The sequence below is a fragment of the Geotrypetes seraphini genome, chromosome 2, assembly GCF_902459505.1.
Source record: "Geotrypetes seraphini chromosome 2, aGeoSer1.1, whole genome shotgun sequence".
NCBI lineage: Eukaryota > Metazoa > Chordata > Amphibia > Gymnophiona > Dermophiidae > Geotrypetes > Geotrypetes seraphini.
Window position 1 is genome coordinate 453511947 of NC_047085.1, and position 25225 is coordinate 453537171.

The 25225-nt window shown below is 42.2% G+C and overlaps 1 protein-coding gene across 6 annotated transcripts in view; it reads left to right on the forward strand.

Moving 5' to 3' along the window:
* CREM (cAMP responsive element modulator) overlaps positions 1-25225 on the forward strand; it is a 225475-nt gene that overhangs the window by 122839 nt on the left and 77411 nt on the right. For all 6 annotated transcript variants that reach the window (XM_033931521.1, XM_033931524.1, XM_033931522.1 and 3 more), the window contains one exon: positions 15911-16099. In XM_033931521.1, coding sequence (XP_033787412.1) covers positions 15911-16099 — 189 coding nt within the window. The remainder of the gene's footprint in view (positions 1-15910; positions 16100-25225) is intronic.

A 25225-nucleotide genomic window follows, 5' to 3' on the forward strand; every position in this document is an offset into this window, starting at 1 on the left:
CAAGAATCCAAAGCTCTACCCGGAATTGTGCTTGGGTTCCTACTGCCGAAATCTCCATTAAAACCTACTCCAGCCCATCTACACCCTCCCAGCCATTGAAGCCCTCCCCAGCCCATCCTCCACCAAATGGCCATATACAGACACAGACCGTGCAAGTCTGCCCAGTACTGGCCTTAGTTCATTTTTAATATTATTTTCTGATTCTAGATCCTCTGTGTTCATCCCACGCTTCTTTGAACTCAGTCACAGTTTTACTCTCTACAACCTCTCTCGGGAGCGCATTACAGGCATCCACCACCCTCTCCGTAAAGTAGAATTTCCTAACATTGCCTTTGAATCTACCACCCCTCAAACTGAAATTGTGTCCTCTGGTTTTACCATTTTCCTTTCTCTGGAAAAGATTATGTTCTACGTTAATACCCTTCAAGTATTTGAACGTCTGAATCATATCTCCCCTGTCTCTCCTTTCCTCCAGGGTATACATATTCAGGGCTTCCAGTCTCTCCTCATACGTCTTCTGGCGCAAGCCTCCTATCATTTTCGTCACCCTCCTCTGGACTGCTTCAAGTCTTCTTACGTCCTTTGCCAGATACAGTCTCCAAAACTGAACACAATACTCCAAGTGGGGCCTTACCAATGACCTGTACAGGGGCATCAACACCTTCTTCCTTCTACTGGCTACGTCTCTCTTTATACAGCCCAGCATCCTTCTGGCAGCAGCAACTGCCTTGTCACACTGTTTTTTCGCCTTTAGATCTTCGGACACTATCACCCCAAGGTCCCTCTTCCCGTCCGTGCATATCAGCTTCTCTCCTCCTAGCATATACGGTTCCTTCCAATTATTAATCCCCAAATGCATTACTCTGCATTTCTTTGCATTGAATTTTAGTTGCCAGGCATTAGACCATTCCTCTAACTTTTGCAGATCCTTTTTCATATTTTCCACTCCCTCTTTGGTGTTTACTCTGTTACAAATCTTGGTATCATCTGCAAAAAGGCACACTTTTCCTTCTAACCCTTCAGCAATGTCACTCACAAACATATTGAACAGGATCGGCCCCAGCACCGAACCCTGAGGGACTTCACTACTCACCTTTCCTTCCTCCGAGCGACTTCCATTAACCACCACCCTTTGGCATCTGTCCGACATAGAGTTCCTATATGCGTTGGGAGCAGCGCAAAGCATTTAGCGCGGCTCCCTGCACTAATAACCGATATCGACATACTGTACATAACAACTAAGCAAGAAACTTCAAAGAATTAAAATCTCTTCTATTTAAAGTTCTCATAAATTGGGAATAAACTGAAGGAAATAAGGAACATAACAAAGAAAAGAGAGAAATAGAAATTAAATCCTTCCTTATATACTACTTGCAATCAGACTCAATGGTTCAGATTAGAAGTTATTTACATGTATTGTTTTGAGCATGCATGGCCCTGCAGTGATCTCAACTCTACTGTTTTATTTTTTCTGCTTCTGCTGAAGGGACGTAAAACAAAGCTGTCCCCAAATATTTATGGATATCTCTAACGACATGCATTCTTTTATTCCTTTTACCAAAAAAAAGCAGCTTTTAAACTACAACCTAGGAAAGTTCATGTTTGGAGTGAGATATCTTTGACTAACTTGGTTTAATGGGATAGTCAACATGAATTTAGCTAAAGAAAGTCTTGCTTCAATCAGTTTGCTATGTTTTTTTGCGGGGGGGAAAATAGAAAAATCCTAATGCTGCAAAAGATACTTAAAAGTCCACCAATAGAACAGCACTTGCCAATAGAACCTGACGTGAAGTGCAACAACAAGTTTGGTATGACAAAGGGGAAAAAAATCACACTTTCCAAATAATAAAAATCACTTTAGTACTTTTTTTAAAATAGTGAGTGAGTAAGCTGCAGGGAAGGGCAAGAACTCAAACTCCTAGTGCTTAACACAAGAGCAGAATTCACAGTTCAGTTGTCACGGCCTCAGTGGGCCCATTGTTTGAAATATGGACACAAGTGTCTTGGTTCGTTATTGAGCAAATACCCAGCACATACAGGGGGGACAGAATGGCCCAGATCCAACTACGGGAGCAGTTTTGGATATTCAAATTAAATTCAGTAAAGCCTGCAGGTCTCAATGAGTACTGTATTTTTCGCTCCATAAGACGCACCTGACCATAATACACACCCGAGATTTAGAGGAGGAAAACAAGAAAAAAACCATTCTGAACCAAATTCTCCCTGCCAGGCTCTGCACCCTGTCCCCCCTCCCTGCCAGGCTCTGTACCCTGTCCCCTTTCTGGTGGTCTAATGGTAGGCTTGGACAGGGCACAGGGCAGGCAGGCCTAGTGGCTGGCAGGCAGGTAGAAATAGGGCAGGCAGGCCTAGTGGCTGGTAGGCAGGTAGAGATAGGGCACAGGGCAGATAGAGATAGGACAGGCAGGCCTAGTGGCTTACAGGCAGACAGGGCCAGGGCACAAGGCAGACAGGGCAGCCCCCCGGTACCTTTTTACTTTTTAAAATCCTGGCAGGCCCCCCCGGTACCTGTTTTTAATTTTTAAAATCTCGGCAGGGGAGACTGCGGGCCAGCCCTGGATTTCTGACCGGCCTTCTGGGTGGTGCCTTATGGTATTGTAGCTTTTGGCCTCCTGGGTGCAGTATGGGATTGCAGCCTTCAGCTTTTGGCTTTTAGCATTTAAATTGAATGGAGTAACGTGCCCTCTGTGTAAGAAGTGCGAGGAAGCCACGTGCTCCCCAGCTCCCTCTGTTAGAACTTAGCGACCTGACAGCCACACATGCCGAGCAGAACTCAAGTGGACGTCGGGAAACTGTGACGCAAGCACGCAAGAGACGGTGCTAGCATGGCGACGTGGGGGCTTGTCCAATCAGGCTGCTCCCTGCTGGCTGAGTCCCGGAAGTAGGGGTTGACGCGGAGCAGAGCGGGTGGACCGAGTGTGTGTGTGAGGAGGAGGGGAGCATTGGGGTCTGGGCGGGAGCCATGACGTACGCGCTGCTGGCCGGCTCACTGCTCAATCTGCTGCTGCAGCACCTGTACCGGTATCGCCCCTCCCCTACCTTGTTCGTCACAGCCGTCCAGTGCCAGGAGTACAAAAAGGTACTGGGGGAATACAAAAAGGTACTGGGGTGGTGGCGGCTGTGGTATTCGCTCCATAAGATGCACCCTTATTTCCACCCACTTTATTGGGGGGAAAAAGTGTGTCATACGGAGCGAAAAATACGGTATTTAGAATGAAATTCAATTATTTAAGAACTTTTTAATTTTTTCCATTTTATTCCTTTTGTTGTTTTTTTACTTGCTCCGTGTCTCCAGCTGTTTTCAGGGCTTTAAATCTTGACATCATTATGTTCTCCTGTTAAGTAGTGCAGGCCGCTTTGGCTCATTTCCTCCCTCGTTAACTTCTTTACCTCAGCTGCCTTAGCACCCAAAATCTAAGCAGTTCTCTTTATTGCTATGATTGTGGGTTCCTGAAGAAGAGGCTTGTGTCCCTGAAACCAAGCTTGGTTGAATGTTTCAGAGGCCTGCTCATTTTGTGGGCTCCATGGACTTGGAAAAATGCGATCCTGACAACTCATATGGATAACAAAAGCTTAAGTGGCCTGCTGGCACTAATATATTAAATATTTAAGCGAGAGGTTTGAATTGTGGGGGTGTTTACACTTGTTTATTTGTCCTCTTATTAGTTTAAATTACACTAGCACACGATTCCCTGTGATGGTGTGCAGGTTTAGTTATGAGTTTTCTCACTTTGGAAAAGCCGGTTTTGTTAAGCACTTGGAGTTTGGGCTTGTGCCCTTCCTCGCAGCTTACTTCCTAACACTGAGGTTTCACTATTTCAAAAAAATTTATTAATTGATCTTTATTATTTGGAAAGGGTGTGTTTTTATCTTTGTTGTACCAACGTTGTTGTTACACTCCACGTCAGGTTCTATTGGCAAGTGCTGCTCTATTGGAGGACAGTTTTTTGGGAGACATGAATAAATGTGAATAAAGGATAGCCCATTGATGTAGTATATCTGGATTTTCAGAAAAATTTTGACAAAGTCCTTCACTTCAAGAGATTTTTGAGGAAATTAAATAGGTGTAGGAAAGGAGACAATATCCTGTTAGTGATAGGGAACTGGTTAAAAGGTAAGAAAAAGAGTAGGGTTAAATTGTCAGTTCTTTCAATGGAGAAGGGTGACTAGTAGAGTGCCACAGGGATCTGTACTAGAACCTGAACTTTTTAAACAGATGTATAAATGGTCTGGAACTGGGAACAACAAGTGAGGTGATTAGATTTGCAGATGATACAAAATTATTCAAATTTTTCTCGTTTTTAAATTCTTTATTCATTTTTGCACATTACAACAAGTATAGCAGATAAACTCATATGAACTTATAAATACACACTTGATTAATTCTCATATAACACTTTAAGTATAACATTTCATTACAAATTAATATTCTATAATTTTTAAATTGCATGGAGACTGAAAAATTGTAGGAAACACAGAAACATGATGGCAGATAAAGACCAAATGGCCCATTGCACCTGGGCTGCTTGTGCAACTGGGGCTTGCATGCATCTGAAAAGTTGAAAGCTATGCCGTTGGTAGTTTCACTATGCCATTGGTAGTTTCCCAAGGTGGATAGGTAGATGCCAGTGGAGATGCAAGAGTAATGATGTACCCATCCATCTGGGCAGCAGCAGACGGGAAGTGTTAGAGGTGGAGGATTGCATTTGGTGCGACAATGGCAACAACATCAAATGTATACTGCTCAGAAGAAAAGCCCAGCAATCTACTTCTTTAGTCTATCAAGAAAACTTGATGATGATGATGATGATAAGACATACGATGTATAGTGCTGGAAAATGGTCCCTTTAGTTGAAAGGCACTCAATGTGCTACTGGGGAAGAACTGATATCAACCAGATTATACCCAGTGTTTGTGAAGCTGACGGATCAAAGCTGCCATGACTTGCTGATGTTGCTGAACAGAAAACGGAGATCAGTAGCTGTAAAGATATTCTTAACATAGGAACATAGAGCCAAATTCTATAAATGGCGACGTGATTGTAGATGGTGGTAGGCATCCTACCACTGTCTAAGCAGCCAATCAGGGCGCATGTTTTCTTAAAAAAAAAAAACACACAAAAAAACACCCGAGGCAGGCCGCCTACACTGTAGGTGTCTGTTGGAGGAGCAGGGATGCCAATGCCCTCCTGTCAGCACCCCCATCCTGTCAGCACCCCCTAAAGCCCACTTGGATCCCCGTACCTTATTCAGCAAGACTGGCCAAAGGGATGCCTACTCCCTCATAGCAAGATTGGAGTCGGATGACAGCGGCAGCCTTGGGAGACCCTTGATAAAACACTTGTTAGTGTGAAACATGTCGGGTCTGACTCCCAGGTGTTGGCTGAGATAAGTATTTATTACTTGAAGTATATACTACAGCATTGAAGCGATGAAGTTATTTATTTAAACTATTTATTCTATAAAACATTGAAAAAAGAAAAAGATAAAAAGAACAAATAAGATTACAAATAGACAGCCAATGATGAGGCACCACAATATGCTTCCCACAGTATAAACTATCACAGCGGTGGAGTGGTGGGGCTGAGGCGTCTTTTTGGAGCACGAGATGATTTGAATAAGTAAATTTCATAAGAGTTCAGACTATTCATATTATTAACTACTCCCTCTGGTTGGCAGGCCCGCCTATTCAGAATGGCGGGCCTTCCCGGTGCATCCTGGGATGACCTGGAGAGAGTCCTAAAGCCCTGATTGGCCCAGGCACCTAAAACCCCTCCATAGGAGGGACTTTAGGCATCTGAGGCCTTATTCCCAGTGCATTCTGGGATGCATTGGGAGTGGCCTAAGACTCTGATTGGCAAGATTACAAAGGCCTTTCCCAGGCGTAGATATCTTTTTTAGTGTGGCTTTTGGTTCAATGTTCTAAGTGATAGAGTAATGTCAATTCTTCTATGAGGAAAGCCGATCAATGTCACCTTGATCCAAGTATATGCCCCAATGACAGACATGGAAGATGAGGATGTAGAGTTGTTCCACTGACAACTTTAAAATGAAATAGATCAAATACCGAAACAAGATCTACTGGTTATTACGGGGGACTTCAATGCAAAAGTAGGAAGTACACCTAAAGATGCAGTGGTTGGCAAGCACAACATAGGAGAGAGAAAGGAAGCTGGTGATAACTTAGTACAGTTTGGCAAACTGAACCATCAATCATGAATATACATTTCTAACACTACAAACATCGCCATTACACATGGACCTCTCCAAATAACATGTATCGAAATCAAATTGACTATATTTGCATAGAACAGAGATGAAAATCTGCAGTTTTGACTGCAAGGACTAAACCAGGAGCTGATTGTGCAAGCGACCACAAGCTTTTGACATGTAACATCAAAATAAAGTTTTGTAAGATCATTAGAGACCTCCCAAAATATGACATTGAAAATATTTCATCAGACTGTTGGATAAAACTAGACAACAGATTTGCCTGTCTTGATACAGGAAAAAGAGAGCCTGAAGAGTTATGGAATGACATCAAAACCGTAATTAGTGATGAAGCTAAAAAAACACTGTAGAAGAGAAAAAAAGCCAAGAAATCACCTTGAATCTCAGAAGTAACCAGAAAAGTAGCAGAACAAAGAAGACAAGCAAACTTTCCAGTGATAGTAAAAAAAATATCACAAATGAATAGAGTGTTTCAACATCAAGTTCAGCAAGACAGAGATCGATATCTAAAGGATATTTGTCAGAAAATTGAACCGGAACATGTAAATGGAAAAACCAGATTAGTGTATCAGGAGATTAAGAGATTGCAGCAGAAATTCCAGCCTCGATTGGGGATGCTTAAATACGCTGATGGAATGATATTGAATGATCCAGAAAGTATTAAAAAGAGATGGAAAGAATATATGGAAAATCTATACAAAAAAGGCAATGAGGATAACATTGAGGAAAATGAACTGGAAAGTGACACTGGAACCACATACAGTAAAACCTTGGTTTGCGAGCATAATTCATTCCAGAAGCATGCTTGTAATCCAAAGCACTTGTTTATCAAAGCAAATTTCCCCATAGGAAATAATGGAAACTCAAGATGATTCGTTCCACAACCCAACAACTTTAACCCAAAATGCTTATATGTACTTGTATTGCAAGACTTCGCTCATTTAGAACAGTCACTACACTCCTGCAGTGTCAGAGAGAAAAGAACAGTCATTTCAATTGTGATGATGTGGCACGTGTATACTGTATGTACGTGTATTGCAAGACTTTCTCATTTAAAATAGTCACTACACACTTGCAGCGTCAGAGAAGAACCCATTGGCTCAGTTGTGATGTGTGTATACTGTATGTACACGTATTGCAAGACATTGCTTGTATATCAAGTTAAAATTTAATAAAATGTTTTGCTTGTCTTGGAAAACACTTGCAAACCAAGTTACTTGAAATCCAAGGTTTTACTGTATTTTAAAAGAAGAACTCATATCAGCAATTAAAGCTTTATTGAAAATCAAGTCACCTGGCATCAACGGTATTACAATTGAATTAATCAAAGGCTCGGAAGGTGCTATAATTGCCCTCATGTGACTGTGTCAACAGATTTGGAAGGAGTAAACATGGCCAACTTATTGTAGAAAGGTGATGCCAAGGACTGTAACAACCACAGAACAATTCCACATGGCTGCAAAATATTGCTGAAAATAATACAACAAAGGCTACAGTCATACGTTGAACAAGAGCTATTCAAAGTTCAGGCAAGTTTCAGAAAAAGTTGAAGAACAAGAGACATTATTGCCAATGTTAGATGGATATTGGAGAAGAGCAAAGAATACCAAAAAGCCCCTATACTTTTGCTTCATCGACTACAGCAAAGCGTTTGACTGTGTGGATCATGATAAAGTATGGAGAACTCTAGCACAGTAGGCATACCCAAACATATAACTCAGCTGATAAAGAGCCTCTACAAAAATCAAGAAGCCGCAGTGAGAACAGAATATTGCAACACTGATTGGTTTCCAATAAAATGTGGCGTCAAGCAAGAATGCATCTTGTCACCTTACCTGTTCAACCTTTACGACAAAGCCATCTTCAGAAAGCAAATTTGGAAGAAGAGAACATTGGTTTCAAAGTTGGTGGCTGCAATATAAACAAACTGTGCTATGAAGATGATACACAACGCTCATCACCAGCAGCAAAGAAGACATGCTGTATCTACTGAGAAAAGTCAAAACTGAAAATCATAACATGGGATTAAAATTGAACATAAACAAGATGAAAATCATGAACTTGAAGGCGATAGAAGTTGTAAAGGATTTCAATCTCCTGGGCTCTTTCGTAAACAAAAAAGCAATTAGCAGGGCAGAAATATTCCGCAGAATAGCATTTGGTCACTCTTCAATGAAGACTCCCGACAGAATGTTCAAAAGCAAGGAAATAACACTCCAAATGAAGACCAGATTTGTCCACAAGCTCATTTTCTCAATGATTAATTACGGATGTGAAAGCTGGACACTACAGAAAAGAGACAGAAAGAAGATTGACTCATTTGAGCTTTGCTGTTGGAGAAGCATTTTATGCCTGCCGTAGACCGCCAGAAGAACTAACAAATTGATTCTGGAAGAGATCAAACCAGTTTTGTCACTTGAAGCCCGAATGATGACGTTACGACTGTCTTACTTTGGTAATGCTGTCAGAAGAGAAAGGTGTATACCACATTAAAAAAAAAAGGTAGAAGGAAGAGGAAACGAGAGCCGGCATGGTTAAAAGGTGAAGTGAAAGGGCAGATGTGGTCCCTCTACACAAAACTTCAGGGGTGGCTTGTAAATTGATTTAAACTCCCATTTTTCACAGTTTCTTTGTGTAGGGTTCAGGTCTCCACCTCCCCAGACCCCAAATCGCTATTTTTTATTTTTGTTTTGTTTTATTTTATTTTGTTTATTTTTGTCGTTTTTGGTGCAAATTCATGACGGTGACCATCTTGGATTTTAAAATTGATTTTTTTTTCCTAACTTTAATTTCTGCCTCAAAACCCCCTCGATTTGATTCAAATCAATTGGGATGGACTCCCTAGCCCCTAATCTATTGGATGTGGACATTGATTGCGCCGGATGGGCGCCACATCAGCAATTTGAACCATGCCCTGTAGCATGCCGGGGAAACATAGCAACATAGAAGATGACAGCAGATAAGGGCCATAGCCCATCAGGTCTGCCCACTCTACTGACCCACCCCCAAGTCTACTATCCTAGGGATCCCACTCCTGGTGACAAGTTCCCTTGGCTTAACCCTCTAAGGGATCCCACATGGGCATCCCATTTACTCTTAAATTCTTGCATGCTGTTTGCCTCGATCACCTGCACCGGGAGCTCGTTCCAAGGATCAACCACTCTCCTGGTGTCGCCATGAATTTTCCCGCCCCTGAGTTTGAGCGGATGCCCTCTTGTGGCTGAGGGTCCTTTGAGAAAGACAATCTCTTCTTCCATCTCGATACGGCCGGTAATATACTTAAACGTCTCGATCATGTTTCTCTCCCTACGTTCCTCGAGTGTGATAGAACCAGGAAAGGTTTCCCTAGATCAAACACGAAAACAAAAGTACTCAACTTCCGAGGCACTGACTTTGAACGCATGGGAGATTTCGTCCACCGGACACTGCAGAACCAAGCTACGACCGATGATGGGCAGGAGCTTTGGATTTCGCCTCTTCTGTGTCCTCTTGGGCTTGGGAGCTGGCCTGAGTCCAACCCTTCTAAAGAAAATCTTACCTAGAGGATGTTCTGGAGTATGGTGCAGTACGTCTGCATTTTGAGTCTTAGGACTCTTTTGATGTGCCACATGTACCTTAACATGGGCCTTATTACCAGATTTTATTTGGCTCCTCTGAACGGTGTATCCTCAGACCCTGCTTGTTTGATGCAGCTGGCGGGCACATTAGGGCTTTTTCGGTCTATGCATCTGTGGTGAAGCTTCCTTTTGGGAACTCTCATTTCTGGCCATGCCAAATTTTGATTGCAGTAGTTTCCATGCAGATTTTATGTTTCTTCTGCCTCCTGCCACTGTATTTAATTTGGATTTGGCTGATGCCTTTGCTGAGATTAGTCTCCTCGGCCTCCCTGAGTATCCGGATTAGAAGGTGCTGATCTTTCTTCACATTTTCAGTGGGTTTCAGTCTATCTCTTTATGGCTGATGTTTTGCGAGAGCACCATTTGGATTTTCCACTTTCCAGGCTTCGGACCTGGACTGTTCTGTGCTTTTTCCATTCCGTCCACAGCTCCTGGGTCTGATTTCAGAACAGTGTGTTCCCCAGATAGTTTTTTTTCCTGATCTGCTGCAGATATGTCTACACCTTTTCACCTGCATCTTGCTTTTTGGCAGATCTGAACAGCCTGAGATAGACTGCTGTGGCGTATGTTTTCCAGCACACAGCCCTCCCTAGTGATGGGGGAGAAGTTTCGGGACTCTCAGGATCGCAGGAGGCTGTTATGATATAAAATATTCTTTTCTAGCATCCTCAGGTAGCCGAGTGGCGGTGGCCATTTCATTTATAGCGTGTGTCTGTCATTCCAGCCTGCGCAATGCATCCTCTGTGGTGGTGCATGCCTGTCCTCTGCTGGTGTGGGTTGGTGAGGGTGTGGTGCTGGGCGACCTTTATGATCTCATTTGAGTCTTAGTACAGAGTCTGAGCGCCGAACTCTTTGGATATGGCCACTTCTTTGAGGCTCTCCTTCAGCTGCCGTCCTTTTCAAGGGCCAGATTCTTGTCTGTATAGGTTGGGATGACCTCTAATCAGGTGTGTTAAATGCCGCCCTACATTGCTCCCTGTGAACCAGTTTCGCTGGACGTCAGGAATAGATCGTAATTCTCTTCGTTCCTCCCTCAGGTGTCGTCAAAGATATTCAGGTTTTTCCTCCTAGAGACATTTCCAGGGCTATGCCTCTGTTACCACGGTTCTGATTACAGGTTTTCTCAGGTTCCTGTGCAGTGGCTATGCCACCCCCACCCTCCCTCAAAAAAAAAAAAAAAAGAAGAAAGTGTTGATGTCACCTGGGGCGGACGTGGCTTCCTCACTCACAGACTGTCTTCTACTGTTTGTCAGGAGTGGACTCATCTTTCATCAGATACTTGTTAATCCTCCTTTCCCTGCCTCTGGCATGGTTTCTGGACTCCGGCAAGTTGACAGCACTAGAGTCCAGGGTCTGCGATATTCTGCAGCACCTCTTAGTCTTTGGTATGCTGGAACCTGTTCCAATCCACAAATGGGCTTAGGCGGATACTCCTTATTCTTCCTCGTGCCAGAAGGGCTTGCAGATTTGGAGACATATTCTGGTTCTACAGTCAGTCACCTACTTCTTGCGAATTCCCCCTTTCCGAATGGACAACGGAGTACACTGTGGTACCTACTTTCTCCAGTGACGTTTCTAGTGTCCTTGGATCTTTCAGAGGTTTACCTCCATATTTCATTCTGCCCAGAGCATCGCAGGTTTCTGTGTCTCCATGCCCTGCAACAGCATTTACAGCCTCTGCCCCTTGGCCTTGTAATGGCTCCGACGCTTTTGTCACAGTGATTGTAGTTGAAGTGACTTTTCGCCAACAAGGGGGTCCACTTCCACCCTTCCTGGGACAGCGTGTGCTCCGGGTTCCATCTCGTTGGGTGTACCAAGGCATGGTGGGGATGGTAGTATCTCTGATGCAGGCATGGGCAGGTTCAGGAAGAGATGTGGGACGTCCTCCTAGTCTCTGGATTTTTTAGAGTTTCTCTTCGTCTCTAGACGGAGTCATGCGTTTCTTCTCAGGGTGAGTAGACAGAATCTTCAGCAGACTGGAATTCTCTTGGATTGTCTGATTCTCTTAGACTGGGGTTATCTATAGGTTCTGGGGTCTTGGGCAGCCTCCTTGGAGGCGATCCCCTGGGCCAGAGTGACCATACTCCCTTGACAGGAGCCCTGCTATCTTGATGATCTCAGCTGAGTTTTTCCCCCTTCAGAGGCCACTCTTTTGGATGGAGCCAGTTAGCAGCAATTTGGCTGGTGGCTTCAGGGGGTAGCTCTCAGCCAGGGCTGGCTTCTTCAGATTTCCAAGTGGATAACTCTTAGCATGGCTGCCAGCCTGTTGGGTTGCGGGCTCATTGTGGGGCCTGCTCCATTCAGGGGTAGTAGACTCCTGATCTGCAATGTTGGTTGACCTTTCATCTGGAGCTTTGAAAATTTGGCTGGCACTATTTGATCTCCAACCCCTTCAGAAAGACTACAAGTTTTCTTTGACACCATGGCGGTAGTGTATGAACATAAGAATATCCCCACTGGGTCAGACCAACGGTCCATCAAGCCCAGTAGCCCATTCTCACCGTGGCCAATCCTGGACACCAGTACCTGGCCAAAACCCAAGGAGTAGCAACATTTCATGCTACTGATACAGGGCAAGCAATAGCTTCCCCCATGTCTCTCTCAATAACAGACTATAGACTTTACCTCCAGGAACTTGTCCAAACCTTTCTTAAAACTATCTACACTATCTGTTCTTACCAAATCCTCTGGCAATGCGTTCCCGAGCTTAACTATTCTCTGAGTGAAAAAAAAATTTCCTCCTATTGGTTTTAAAAGTATTTCCCTGTAACTTCATCGAATGTCCCCTAGTCTTTGTCATTTTTGATGGAGTGAAAAATTGATCCACTTGTACCTGTTCTACTCCACTCAGGATTTTGTAGACTTCAATCATATCTCCCCTCAGCCGTCTCTTTTCCAAGCTGAAGAGCCCTAACCATTTTTGTCTTTCCTCATACAAGAGGAGCTCCATCTCTTTTACCATCTTAGTTGCTCTTCTTTGAACCTTTCCTAGTGCCACTATATCTTTCTTGAGATAAGGAGACCAGAATTGAATGCAATACTCCAGATGAGGTCACACCATGGAGCGATACAGGGGCATTATAACCTTCTTAGTCTTGTTAACCATCCCTTTTTTAATAATTCCTAGCATCCTGTTTGCTTTTTTGGCCGCCGCCGCATATTGGGCAGAAGGTTTCATCGTAAGAGGGAGCTCTGGTGCTCGCTCTCTTGGGTTAGAAAGATCGGCGGTCCACTGGGCAGAAGGGCTTCTTCCGTCTTTCTCGATGGGGCTGGAATCAACAATGTTCCGGCAGTGTTCCTCGGTCAACTGTTCCTTGTCTCAGTAGCATGTTCCTCTCACTGGAGCCATTCCATCTTCTCTTACAAAAGCTGGGATTAGCCCCAGTGGGTTTTGTTTGTTTCGGCAGAAATCGTGAAGGCTAGGCGCCTTTTCGGTTGACGAACAGCATGGAAGCTAGGGCTGGTTGCCTTGGTTTGGCCCTGGCTGGCTCACGGGTTCCTGTATAATGTTTCCTCTGTGGTTTCTGGTTGGTCGAGTCATCTGCCAGATAACAACACATCCCGGCCTGGTGATCATGGTGGCTCCTGATTGGCCTTGCCGCCCGTATTATGTGGCTCTCATACGTGCTCAGCAGGACGAAAAGCTCCGGCTTCCTGTTCCTCGTTACCTTCTCACTCAGGGTCCGGTTCCCATGGAGAACCCACAGCACTTTGGTCTTGCAGCATGGCTATTGAGCGCTCAGCCTTGGTGAAGCACGGTTATTTGGAAGTAGTTATCTTGACTCTTTTGTATTCGTAGAATCTCTCTACTATGGCTACTTATGCTAAGGCCTGGAAGGCTTTCCAACAGTGGTGTGCTAGGGATCAGGTGGAGCCTGAGAAGGCTCCTGTTTCGGTAATTCTGGCTTTCCTGCAGGAGGGTTTAGACAAAGGTCTGGCAGTGGCCTCCCTGAAAGTTCAGGTGGTGGGTCTTTCATGTTTTCATACACATACTGTTCATCTGGATGTGATTAGGTTCATGAGGGCGGTGCTTCGTCTGCATCTTCCCTTATGTCTTCCTATCCCTTCATGGAATCTTAACATCATTTTGCAGGACCTTGCTGAAGCTCCTTTTGAACCCCTGAAAGATGCTTCTCTTTTGGACCTTATGATCAAAACTGTTTTTCTGGTCGCCATGGTCTCGGCGTGGCATATTTCGGAGCTTCAGGCTCTTTCGTGCAGGGAACCCTTTCTCCATATTTCAGACACAGGGTTTTTTTTCTCCATACTGTACCTTCCTTCTTGCCAAAAATGGTCTCAGCTTTTCATGTCAACCAGGAGGTTGGGTTGCCTGCATTTCAACCAACAGGTTCAGAATGCAAAGATCAGATCTTATGCAACTTGAATGTCAGGAGGGTCTTGCTCCATTATTTGTGAAGGACTAATGAGAGCAGGCTGTCTGACAAGCAGACTCTGTGCAAGCAGCCACCGATCTCACTTAAAGCGCACTTGACGAGAGATATGGCTGCATCGTGGGCAGAATATCATGCAATTCATCCTGATGGAATTTGTAGGGCGGCTACTTGGTCCTCACTTCATACTTTTACCCCGTTTTACCGAGTGGACATGGTGGCGCGTTCTGATGCCATTTTCGTGACCTCAGTTTTGAGGGCAGGCTCTTCTTTCCCTCCCTAGTTACTGTGGCTTTGATACATCACCTAGCATATGGAATTCAGAAAGGAAGATTAGGTTATGCCTTCAATGATCTTCTTTCTATTAGTCCCTGGAAGATTCCATATGACCCGCCCTCTCTGTATACATTCAGTTGTTGCTGTAGCCTGCTCCTTTCTGCCTCGGTTAATCTCCTTACAGGCTTGAAGATTTTCTAGCCAGCTGATAGATCCTGTGGGGAATCTTATGTGAGTATGCTCATTACCGAAGGCCTTTCTTGGGTTGCTTGTTGCACACAGCAGGTTAGTTCTACATTGTTCCTCAAAGTTTTTCTGAGTTGCCTTTGTGCCTGTTTATTACTTGTTGATATTTTGCAGAGCAAACCATTTTGTGAATTACTTATGTTGATGGGGATTCTCCCCCATACCCCTTTGTCCTGGATTTGCAGGTATGTGCTTGGCATTGGGACTGAACTGTGTACTGATTCTCACACTAGGGAGAGTGCAGCATGTGTTCAGAAAAGATGTCGATTTCTGCAATATCCGGCTGCGGGTTGGGATTGAACACCTAGCATATGAAATCCTCCAGGGACTAACAGAAAGAAGATTATTGAAGGTATAAACCCAATCTTCTATTAAATGTTTAAAAGGGAGGATAGAAGATAAACCCAAGGTAGGGAGTGGCTGGGAGAATGACAGTGTTATTCAAAGAGATAGAAAAAAGGGAGGGAGAACAGTGACAATTTTGTCTTTACCATATGAAGTTTAAGGCAGCAGTTGGAAGGGGTGGTTTAGGGATCTTAAGAACACTGCATATACTCTTAAAATAATCTAGTACTAATTTATTTTTCCCAGTTTGAGCCACAATATCAGCATGAAATAACAGCAGCCAGCATTAGAGCAAGGAGCAGATGCAACACAGCATGTCCTGGGAGTAGTATGTCTATCCGTATGGAACCTAGCTGGCTTATTGGACCATGCTTGAATGCCCAGTAAGCCAATCTGCCCCTTTAGAGAGTACAGCTTGGCAAAGATGGAGGGAAGAGGCTAAGATGTTAACTAAAATTTCTAATGCGGAGAGGTAGATCTGAGTCTGTATAAAAATGTTATTAAAAATTGTGGGTCGAGATTAAAGCACTAAAAGAAAGGTATTGCGGTCTAGAAATGTATTTTAATGTAATGTAATATGGAAATAGAAGAATAGAGGGATACCTAGCATTATTAGGATGATCATACCACTATAAGATGATGATTTCTGGTAAAGAAAAAGGAAGTTACCCAAGTAATTTTGCCAAATGAATTTAATTAGAAGGTGAAGAACAAAGATTCCTAATGTATATGCTACTTCTGTACAGTTTTTAATAATATAATATTATGTTTGCTTTTTTCTTTTAAGTTGCAATAGCACAAGGTGGGACTATTCAGATTGCGAATCCTGCATCTGATGGTGTTCAGGGACTACAGACATTAACAATGACAAATTCAGGAACACCTCAGCCAGGGGCAACAATAGTGCAATATGCAGCACAATCACCTGATGGCACACAGCAGTTCTTTGTACCAGGAAGTCAGGTTGTTGTTCAAGGTATGTCATTTTATTTAATACCTATTTTATCCATGTTAATAATAAAACTTTTTTTCTATTACTGCTGGATAATTGTTATTGAAATTAAACTGTACTTTGATATGCAGCTTGTTTTTTTTTAATTCTTTATTCATTTTCAAATTAAACAACAAGTGCACAAAAGAATATATTACAACAAATTATTCCAGAATAGCACTTTGATATCTGCCATATAAACATCTAGTAAAATCAATAACCCCCACCACCCACCCTTCATCATATTTTCAATAAAAATATACACATATTATATATCATAGTACAACATAATATGTAACATTATTTCCAACTCCCTCCCCCCTCTAGTGTGCTAAAAAAGAAAACGAAAAGGAGAAGAGAAGAAGTGATGACTATTCACTACAATATTTTGCCAATGGCCCCCATATTTTTATAAATTTAGTATATGTCCCTCTTTGTACTGCTATTGCTCGTTCCATTTTAAATATATTGCATAATGTATAACTAAGGTTTCTGTAATTTTTCCAATTGTTGGTTATGTGTTGGATGGCAACCCCTGTCATAACTAATAAAAGCTTGTTGTTCTCTAATGATATTTGACTCTTTTTCCTCATCATCATGCGAAATAGCACTGTATCATAAGAGAGTGCCACATGATTTTCCAATAATGTATTTACTTGAGACCATATTGAATTCCAAAATATCTTAATATAGGGACAAAAATAAAGTAGATGATCTAATGTCCCAGGTTCCAGATTACAGTGCCAGCATCTATTGGACTTAGAACTATCTAATTTTTGTAACCGAACAGGGGTCCAAAACACTCTATGTAACAAAAATAACTAAGTCTGTCTCATAGATGCTGACACTGTACATCTCATTCTCCAAGACCAAATTCGTGGCCATTGAGATGCAGAAATTTGGTGCTTGATCTCAATGCTCCAAATGTCTCTCAGACCATTCTTTGGTTTTTTATTAAAGTACCCAGATAATAATTTATACCACAGTGCAGGTTGAAAAAAAAGCAGCATTAGAAAACATACAATATGAACTAGTAATCTTTTTGTTTGTTTTTATTTTGCGATCCTTCAATCCCTAAAGAAGGGGGAAAAATACAAGGCAAACACAATCAGCAAAATACAAATAAATAAATAATTGCAATAGCAAAGTGTACTGGTATCTAGTTCATAAAGGAGAAGAGCAGCCAAAGAAATAAATGCAGGAAAAATTCACAAAAGTACAGTGAAAATTTAAAACTCAGTTCCCTAATTCTTTACAAATCCTAAATTCCAGTAATCCTGGAAGTTTCTTTATATTGCAGAAAAAACTTCAACATAGGATTGGGCTGGGCTGTTTCTTCTCAGTTTCTCCTATACGTGAGTTAAAGGTGTCTTTTTTAATCTGCTCTGATTTCAGTTTATTTTCTGGTTATCCTGATTTTCAGGCTTCTCAGTGCTTCAGAGATCCCCAGTTTTCCTGGGGAAGCTCTGCCTGGGAGAAGAAATAGACTGTCCTGTCAGAAGTCTGAAGCTGGGAGGGCAACCCTTTTACAGGGCATCTACCTAGCTGGCCTGCACTAACACTTTTGGAAGGCTCTGGGACTGGTCCCCTAGTAGCAAGATTCACTCCTGGTTATTACTGGAGTTTGAGTGTAAGATATGTGGCTTTCTGTCGGTCCTGCGGACTTTATTGGATGTTGGCTGAATTGCCCCCTCCCCAATGACACATTTGAAGTTGTGGGGATCTGGGGGTCTCAGTCCAATTTATGGTCTGACAGGCAATCCGAAGAGACAAGAATTTGGAATTTTTTTATACATACTTGTTTTGAGGCTGTAATTTTTTCCATCTTCCAGTTGCTGTTTCCACTGAAGCAGGCACAGCACCAACTGAACTGTGAGTACAGTTCATTGTAGTCTATGGGAAACATCATGGAAGTTCTTCAGTTGCATTTTTTGAGGTTTCTGGGGCCTGGATTTTGATCCCCTACCTCTAAAAAACCCTTCCTTTCCTGAATCTTTTGTACTTTAATTTAGCTCTCCCAGGCTGTTATTTTGGCGCCAATACATTGCCACGATGGCCATCTTGGATATTTCAATCTAATTTTAAAAGTCTCAACCTGCCTCTAAAACACTTAAATTTTAATTAAAATATTCCTCAGGCTGTTATACCCCTGATTCATGTAATCCAAAAAACAAGGGTCCAGAGAAGAGTGACTAAAATGATTAAGGGGCTGGAGGAGTTGCGTACAGTGAGAGATTAGAGAAACTGGGCCTCTTCTCCCTTGAAAAAAGGAGACTGAGAGGAGACATGATCGAAACATTCAAGATAATGAAGGGAATAGACTTAGTAGATAAAGATAGGTTGTTCACCCTCTCCGAGAGAACAAGAGGGCACTCTCTAAAGAGAGTGGTAGAAAACTGGAATGCTCTTCCGGAGTCTGTTATAGGGGAAAACACCCTCCAGAGATTCAAGACAAAGTTAGACAAGTTCCTGCTGAACCAGAAAGTACGCAGGTAAGGCTAGTCTCAGTTAAGGCACTGGTCTTTGACCTAAGGCCTGCGGACTGCTGTGCACGATAGACCACTGGTGTGACCCAGCAGCGGCAATTCTTATGTTCTTATGACAAATATGCAACAGAAAGAAAGTGGGGATAGATCCATGCAACAGAAAGAAAGTAGGGATGGAACCATGCAACAGAAAGAAAGTAGGGAAGGAACCATACACATCAACCTGAGATAAAGCAGTTTATTTATTAAATACAAGCAACTGTTAAAAACCAAACATATCATATCAGACAATATATCTTGACCAATCTATCTTGCAGATCCTTGTGGACCCAACACGGTCTGTGTTTTGACTTTGTGATGAAAGCCTGCCTCAGGGGTACAGATGGTAATCTAAAAAAATATATATACAGTATATTCCAATCAAAGACAAGAATAGTATCAATGACACCGTAAATAATTTCAAAAAATAAAAACGATAATGAACAACAAAGAACTGGTGGATCATAAATATGGTATTGACTTATAATAAACAATAGAAAATTGCACATAAAAAATGAATATAAATATGAATAAACATAAAAAAAATGCAAATGTAATAAAAGATGATAAAAAGGATGATAAACGCAAACATACAATGTTGGCTGGAGAAACTAACTTCTATCCTTTTGAATGTAAAGTAAAATATCCATTATTTAAAAAAAAATAAAAAATGAAATGACGGAACTTATCACAAACAAAATAAGGTACATTGGCATCAAAAGGGTGTAATTCAAAACATACCCGATAGATGGCACACAAGCATTTCAAAATCAAATAACAATCAGTGCTGAAAATAAAATATAAGAAAAAATAATGAAACACTATGGGCTTCTTCTATCAAACTGTGCTAGCAGTTTGTAGCACGGTGAGCCGCGCAAGTGGTTTAGTCTTTTCATTTTTTATGACACGTTTAATTTCGCAGAGATCTTTCTTTCTTATATTTTATTTTTCTTTTAAGTTTTATTTTCATCACTGATTGATATTTGATTTTGAAGTACTTGTGTGTTTCAGCATCTCTTGGACTTTCAAACCATAGAGCCAGTTCCAAAAATGAATTGGGCTCCAGCAGATACTCCTTCATCGTGCCAAAGAAAGGCTCTGAGGATTGTAGACTCATCCTGAATCTCAAGTTAGTCATTGCTTTTCTGTGGATTCCACACTTTCAAATGGCGATGGTGCAGTCGGTAATCGCAGCAGTGGCTCCGGGGGAATTCCTTTCATCTCTGGATCTGTCAAAGGCTTATCTTCATATCACTATATTCTCGGGGGGCACCAGAAGTATCAGATTTCATGTTCTTCAGCAGCATTTCCAGTTTGTAGTCCTTCCCTTTGGGCTAGCAAAGGTTACCCGCATCTTCACGAAGGTGATGGTGGTGGTAGCGGCTCAACTCCACAGGATGGTGGCCCAAGTTCATCCCTCTCTGGATGACAGGCTCATCAGAGCTTTGTCCAGACTAGTGCTGCCTGATTCACGATTCGAAGCAATTCACCGATTCATTTCTGGTGAATCGGTTCGAATTGATTCAAAAACACAAAAAAATCGGCCTCCCGATTTGGCACTGACCCTCACCCCCTAAAGCAGGATCGGCAGCGCTGTCTCTTGCTGGCCAGCCGCTGCCACTCCTGCTTTAGAGGGCGAGTGGGAGCGTCAGTGCTTCTGTCCGGCTTCCCCCCTGGCCTCCCGGCATCAATTTACCTCAGTTCATCAGCCTGCATAAGATCGCTAGTGTTAGCGATCTTTGCAAACTGCCATCGGGTCCTCGAGCTGCCTTCTCTGTTTCGGTCCCGCCCCTCCTCTGACGTCAAATGACATCAAGTGACTTCTCTCACTTCAATTTCAGCGAGACAAATGATGATTCTATTCAGTCATATGGCCTCTACAGTTCACGTGACTTCTTTTGCCAGACTTCACCTTTGCACACCTCGGTGGACCCTGGCATCTCAGTGGCAGCAAGCTACCGACCCACTCTCTCAACACATTACAGTAACTCCTTTGTTGAGACAATCTCTCCACTGGTGGATGCTCTCTTCCAATCTTTCCAGCGGTTTGCTTTTCCACTCTTTTCCTCATAAGAAGGTTCTCACAACAGACTCGTCAACCTACGCATGGGGAGCCCATCTCGACGGTCTCTGTACTCAAGGCCATTGGTCCACCGCAGACCGTTTCTGTCACATCGATCTTTTGGAACTCGGAGCGATTTTCAATGCTCTCAAAGCTTTTCAACATCTTCTTCACAACAAAGTAGTCCTTGCCTGGACGGACAACCAAGTCACCATGTACTATGTCAACAAACAGGGAAGCACGGGATCTCACTCCCTGTGTCAAGAAGCTCTGAAGCTGTGGGATTGGGCAGTTCATCACAACATTTTTCTCAGAGCTGTATACATTCAAGGTTAGCACAACTGTCTGGCGGACAAATTGAGTCGTCTTCTGCAGCCTCACGAATGGACACTCAATTCCTCGCCTCTACGTCAGGTGTTTGCTCAATGGGGGACCCCTTAGATAGACCTCTTTGCGTCTCCCCTCAACAACAAGGTGCCTCAGTTCTGCTCACGGATATACTCACCTCACCGCCTCGAGGCAGATGCTTTCCTCCTGGAATGGACAGATCGGTTTCTCTATGCCTTCCCTCCATTCCCTCTGATTCTCAAGAATCTTGTCAAACTCAAGACCGAACATGCCACCATGATTCTGATAGCTCCTCGGTGGCTCAGACAACCGTGGTACTCCCTTCTACTTCAACTCAGCACCAGGAAGCCTCTGCTTCTACCAGTTTTTCCCTCTCTGCTTACTCAGAGTCAAGGATCCTTACTGCATCCCAACCTGCAGTCTCTACACTTAACAGCTTTGTACCTTCCAACCTAACTGCTTCTCTACAGTTTTCTCAGTCTGTACAAGACATTTAAGAGGCTTCCAGAAAGCCATCCACTAGGCAGTGTTACAATCAAAAATGATTTTCTGCTTGGTGTACTACTCGCAACATGGAGCCCATATCTACCTCCTTGTCTTCAGTTTTGGATTATTTACTTCACTTATCACACTCGGGCCTCAAGTCTCTACATCTATCCGAGTCCACCTTAGTGTGATTACTATTTTCCATCAGCCTCATGAGGGGAAACATCTGTCTGCACATCCAGTGATTTCTCGCTTCATGAAAGGACTTTTCAATGTCAACCCACCACTCAAACCACTTCTAGTAGTCTGGAATCTCAATGTTGTCCTGGCTCAATTGATGAAGCCTCCATTTGAACCAATTGATAAGGCTTATCTCAAGTATCTCACTTGGAAAGTCGTCTTTCTCATTGCCCTCACGTCTGCTCGAAGAGTCAGTGAGTTACAAGCCTTGGTTGCAGATCCACCTTTCACAGTTTTCCACCATGATAAGGTGGTCCTCCGCACTCATCCAAAATTCTTGCCTAAAGTTGTCTCAGAATTTCATATTAATCAATCTATTGTTCTTCCAGTGTTTTTTCCAAAGCCTCATTCTCACCCTGGAGAAGTTGCGCTTCATACTTTGAACTGTAAGCGTGCCTTGGCTTTCTACTTGCAACGCACTCAATCTCACAGAACTGCTCCACAACTTTTCATCTCCTTCAATCCAAATAAGTTGAGGCATCCTGTCTCGAAGCAAACCATATCCAACTGGATGGCTGCTTGCATCTCCTTCTGCTAGGCTCAGGCTGGTCTCCCTCTGCAGGGTCGAGTCATGGGCCACAAAGTTAGAGCAATGGCGGCGTCTGTAGCTTTCCTTAGATCAACTCCTATTGAGGAAATCTGCAAGGCTGCCACTTGGTCCTCGGTTCATACTTTCACCTCTCCTTATTGTCTGGATACTTTCTCCAGAAGGGACGGCCATTTTGGCCAGTCCGTTTTACAAAATTTGTTTTCTTAATTTGCCAACTCTCCCTCCATCCCATTATGCTTAGCTTGGAGGTAACCCACATGTTGAGAATATGCTGCCTGCTTGTCCTGGGATAAAGCACAGTTACTTACCGTAAAAGTTGTTATCTAGGGACAGCAGGGAGATACTCTCATAACCCACCCACCTCCCCTGGTTGGCTTCTTAGCTAGTCATCTGAACTGAGGTACCTCACAGGAGACGCGCGCCCTAACTCGGGCGGGAAGGCACTCGCGCATGCGCAGTACAGCACTCATAAGCTCTTAAAAGATCTTCAAGCAAGTCTGCTTGCGAGGCTGTCCGCTGCGGGGCTCTGTCCCTGGATAACACTCACATGTTGAGAATATCTGCTTGCTGTCCCTGGATAACAACTGTTACGGTAAGTAACTGTGCTATATTTGCTAAATTATTGGCTAATAGGCTCTCCAATATAATGCCTTCACTAATACATAGAGATCAAAATGGGTTTATAATGGGAAGATTACCTAATGATTATTCACGGTTGTTCTGGAATATAATTTCAAAGACTCAGAATTTGGATGATCACTACGTTGTTCTATCATTGGATGCTGAAAAAGACTGATAGAATTGAGTGGCCCTTTTTATTTAAATTGAATCAGGTTGGGCAGACTGGATGGACCATTCGGGTCTTTATCTGCTGTCATCTACTATGTTACTATGTCCTTAAATGGTATGGTTTTGGAACTAATTTTATTAACATGATACATTTACTTTACTTTATAAGTCCCCACAAGCAACCGTCCTCATAAATAATATAATTTCACCTTAAATTTACTCTTCATAGAGGAACAAAGCAGGGATGCCGTCTTTCTCTATTACTTTTTAATCTTGCGCTAGAACCTCTAGCGATTAATATTTGAAATAACCCCTCCATAATAGGTATCTTGAACAAAGTTAATCAATACAAACTATCTATCTATGCAGATGATATCTTACTCTATATTCTATACCTCACTTGTTATCTTGTATAGATACATTTTCTCAAATTTCAGGTTATAAAATGAATTGGACAAAATCAGCTGTAATGCCGCTCTCAAGGAAAGTGCTACATCATCATGTCGCACAATATCCTTTTAAATGGGAACCACTCAAATTAAAATACTGGGAGTATGGTTTGATACCAACATAAAAGATACACTTAAATTTAATAGTGAAGTTATCTTAAAATTAGCCACATGGTCTCACATGGTCTTCATACATGGTCTCACTTTTTTCTATCCTGGTGGGGCAGAACTGAAGCTATAAAAATGATCTTAGCAAAAAAAATTAACTTTATACTTAGTATGATTCCAATATTATTTCCAAATTCTTTTTACAAGAAAATTGATATAATAATAACTAAATTTATATGGAATGGTCAAAATTCATGCATTTCATTGAAAAAACTCAAAATGCCCTGTATTCTAGGAAGCGTAAATTTGCCAGATTTTAAATTATATCATTGGGCTTTTCAAATTTCACAAGCAAAATTCTGTTTTTTAAATTCCCCAAGATGGATCCAATTTGAAAAAGACTTGATTGGAAATATTCCTCTTCATCTTCTTCCATCTATGGACAGATATAGGTATAAAAATAGCCCTTGTATCAGTATAGTAATGAATTATCTACAACAGAGATGGACTAATATTCTGTATATTTCTTTGTGGTATAGTTCGATATTTGATTGTAAAATTCCTTGCAAAATTAGAAAAACATGGCATACTGCAAATGTATGGTCTCTTTCACAACTCTATGTAAATGGTACTTTAATCCCGTTTCGGATTATTAGAGAAAAATATAATCTAGATCCAAAACAAGAATCAATCTGGTCTTCTATTTGTTTTGGGGATATTACTCAGTCTTCTGTTATGAACAACCCTAAGGGCTCCTTTTATGAAGCGCGTTAGCGGTTTAACGCGCGTAATAGCGCGTGCTAATTTGCTGGCTGCGCTAGCCGCTACCGCCTCCTCTTGAACAGGTGATAATTTTTCGGCTAGTGCAGGGGTTAGCACACGCTAAAAATGTGCGTGCGATAAAGCTGCTAACGTAGCTTTGTAAAAGGAGCCCTAAATGTCCACATATCATTTCCATTTGTGCTCTTCTTTTGCAATCTACAAAAACAGCATCTAAAGTATACAAAATTCTCCAGGCTAAAAAGACCTAGCTTGAGGTTAACTGCAAATGGAATGTACAACTAGATTTACAGTTGACCCATTACAATGGGAAGTTTTTTGGTTCAAATCAATTTGTCCTTCTTTGTCTGCAGCCTTGTTACAATTCTCTTATTTCATTTTGCTTAATGCTTACTGGACTCTTTCAAAACTTGCTAAGCTTCCACGTAAAACAACTGACACCTGTTGGTCTTGTAATAACTCAGTAGGCTCATTATCTCATATGATTTTCTTTTGTACTAATTTGTCACAATATTGGTCTCAAGTATGGCATACTATATGTAATGTATTTTCTATATCTGTTCTGTTATCATATATTACGATTATCTAATCCTAAAATTGACTTTACATCCACTAGTTCCAGGTTATTTGATTTTATGATAGTTCTGGCTCTGCATATTGTAATCCTCCATTGGAATAAAAATCAGTATGTCAACTATCATGAATGGTGGAATAACCTATGTGCATATAGGAAATATGAAGAGATTATAGCATTAAAGCACAATCATATATCAT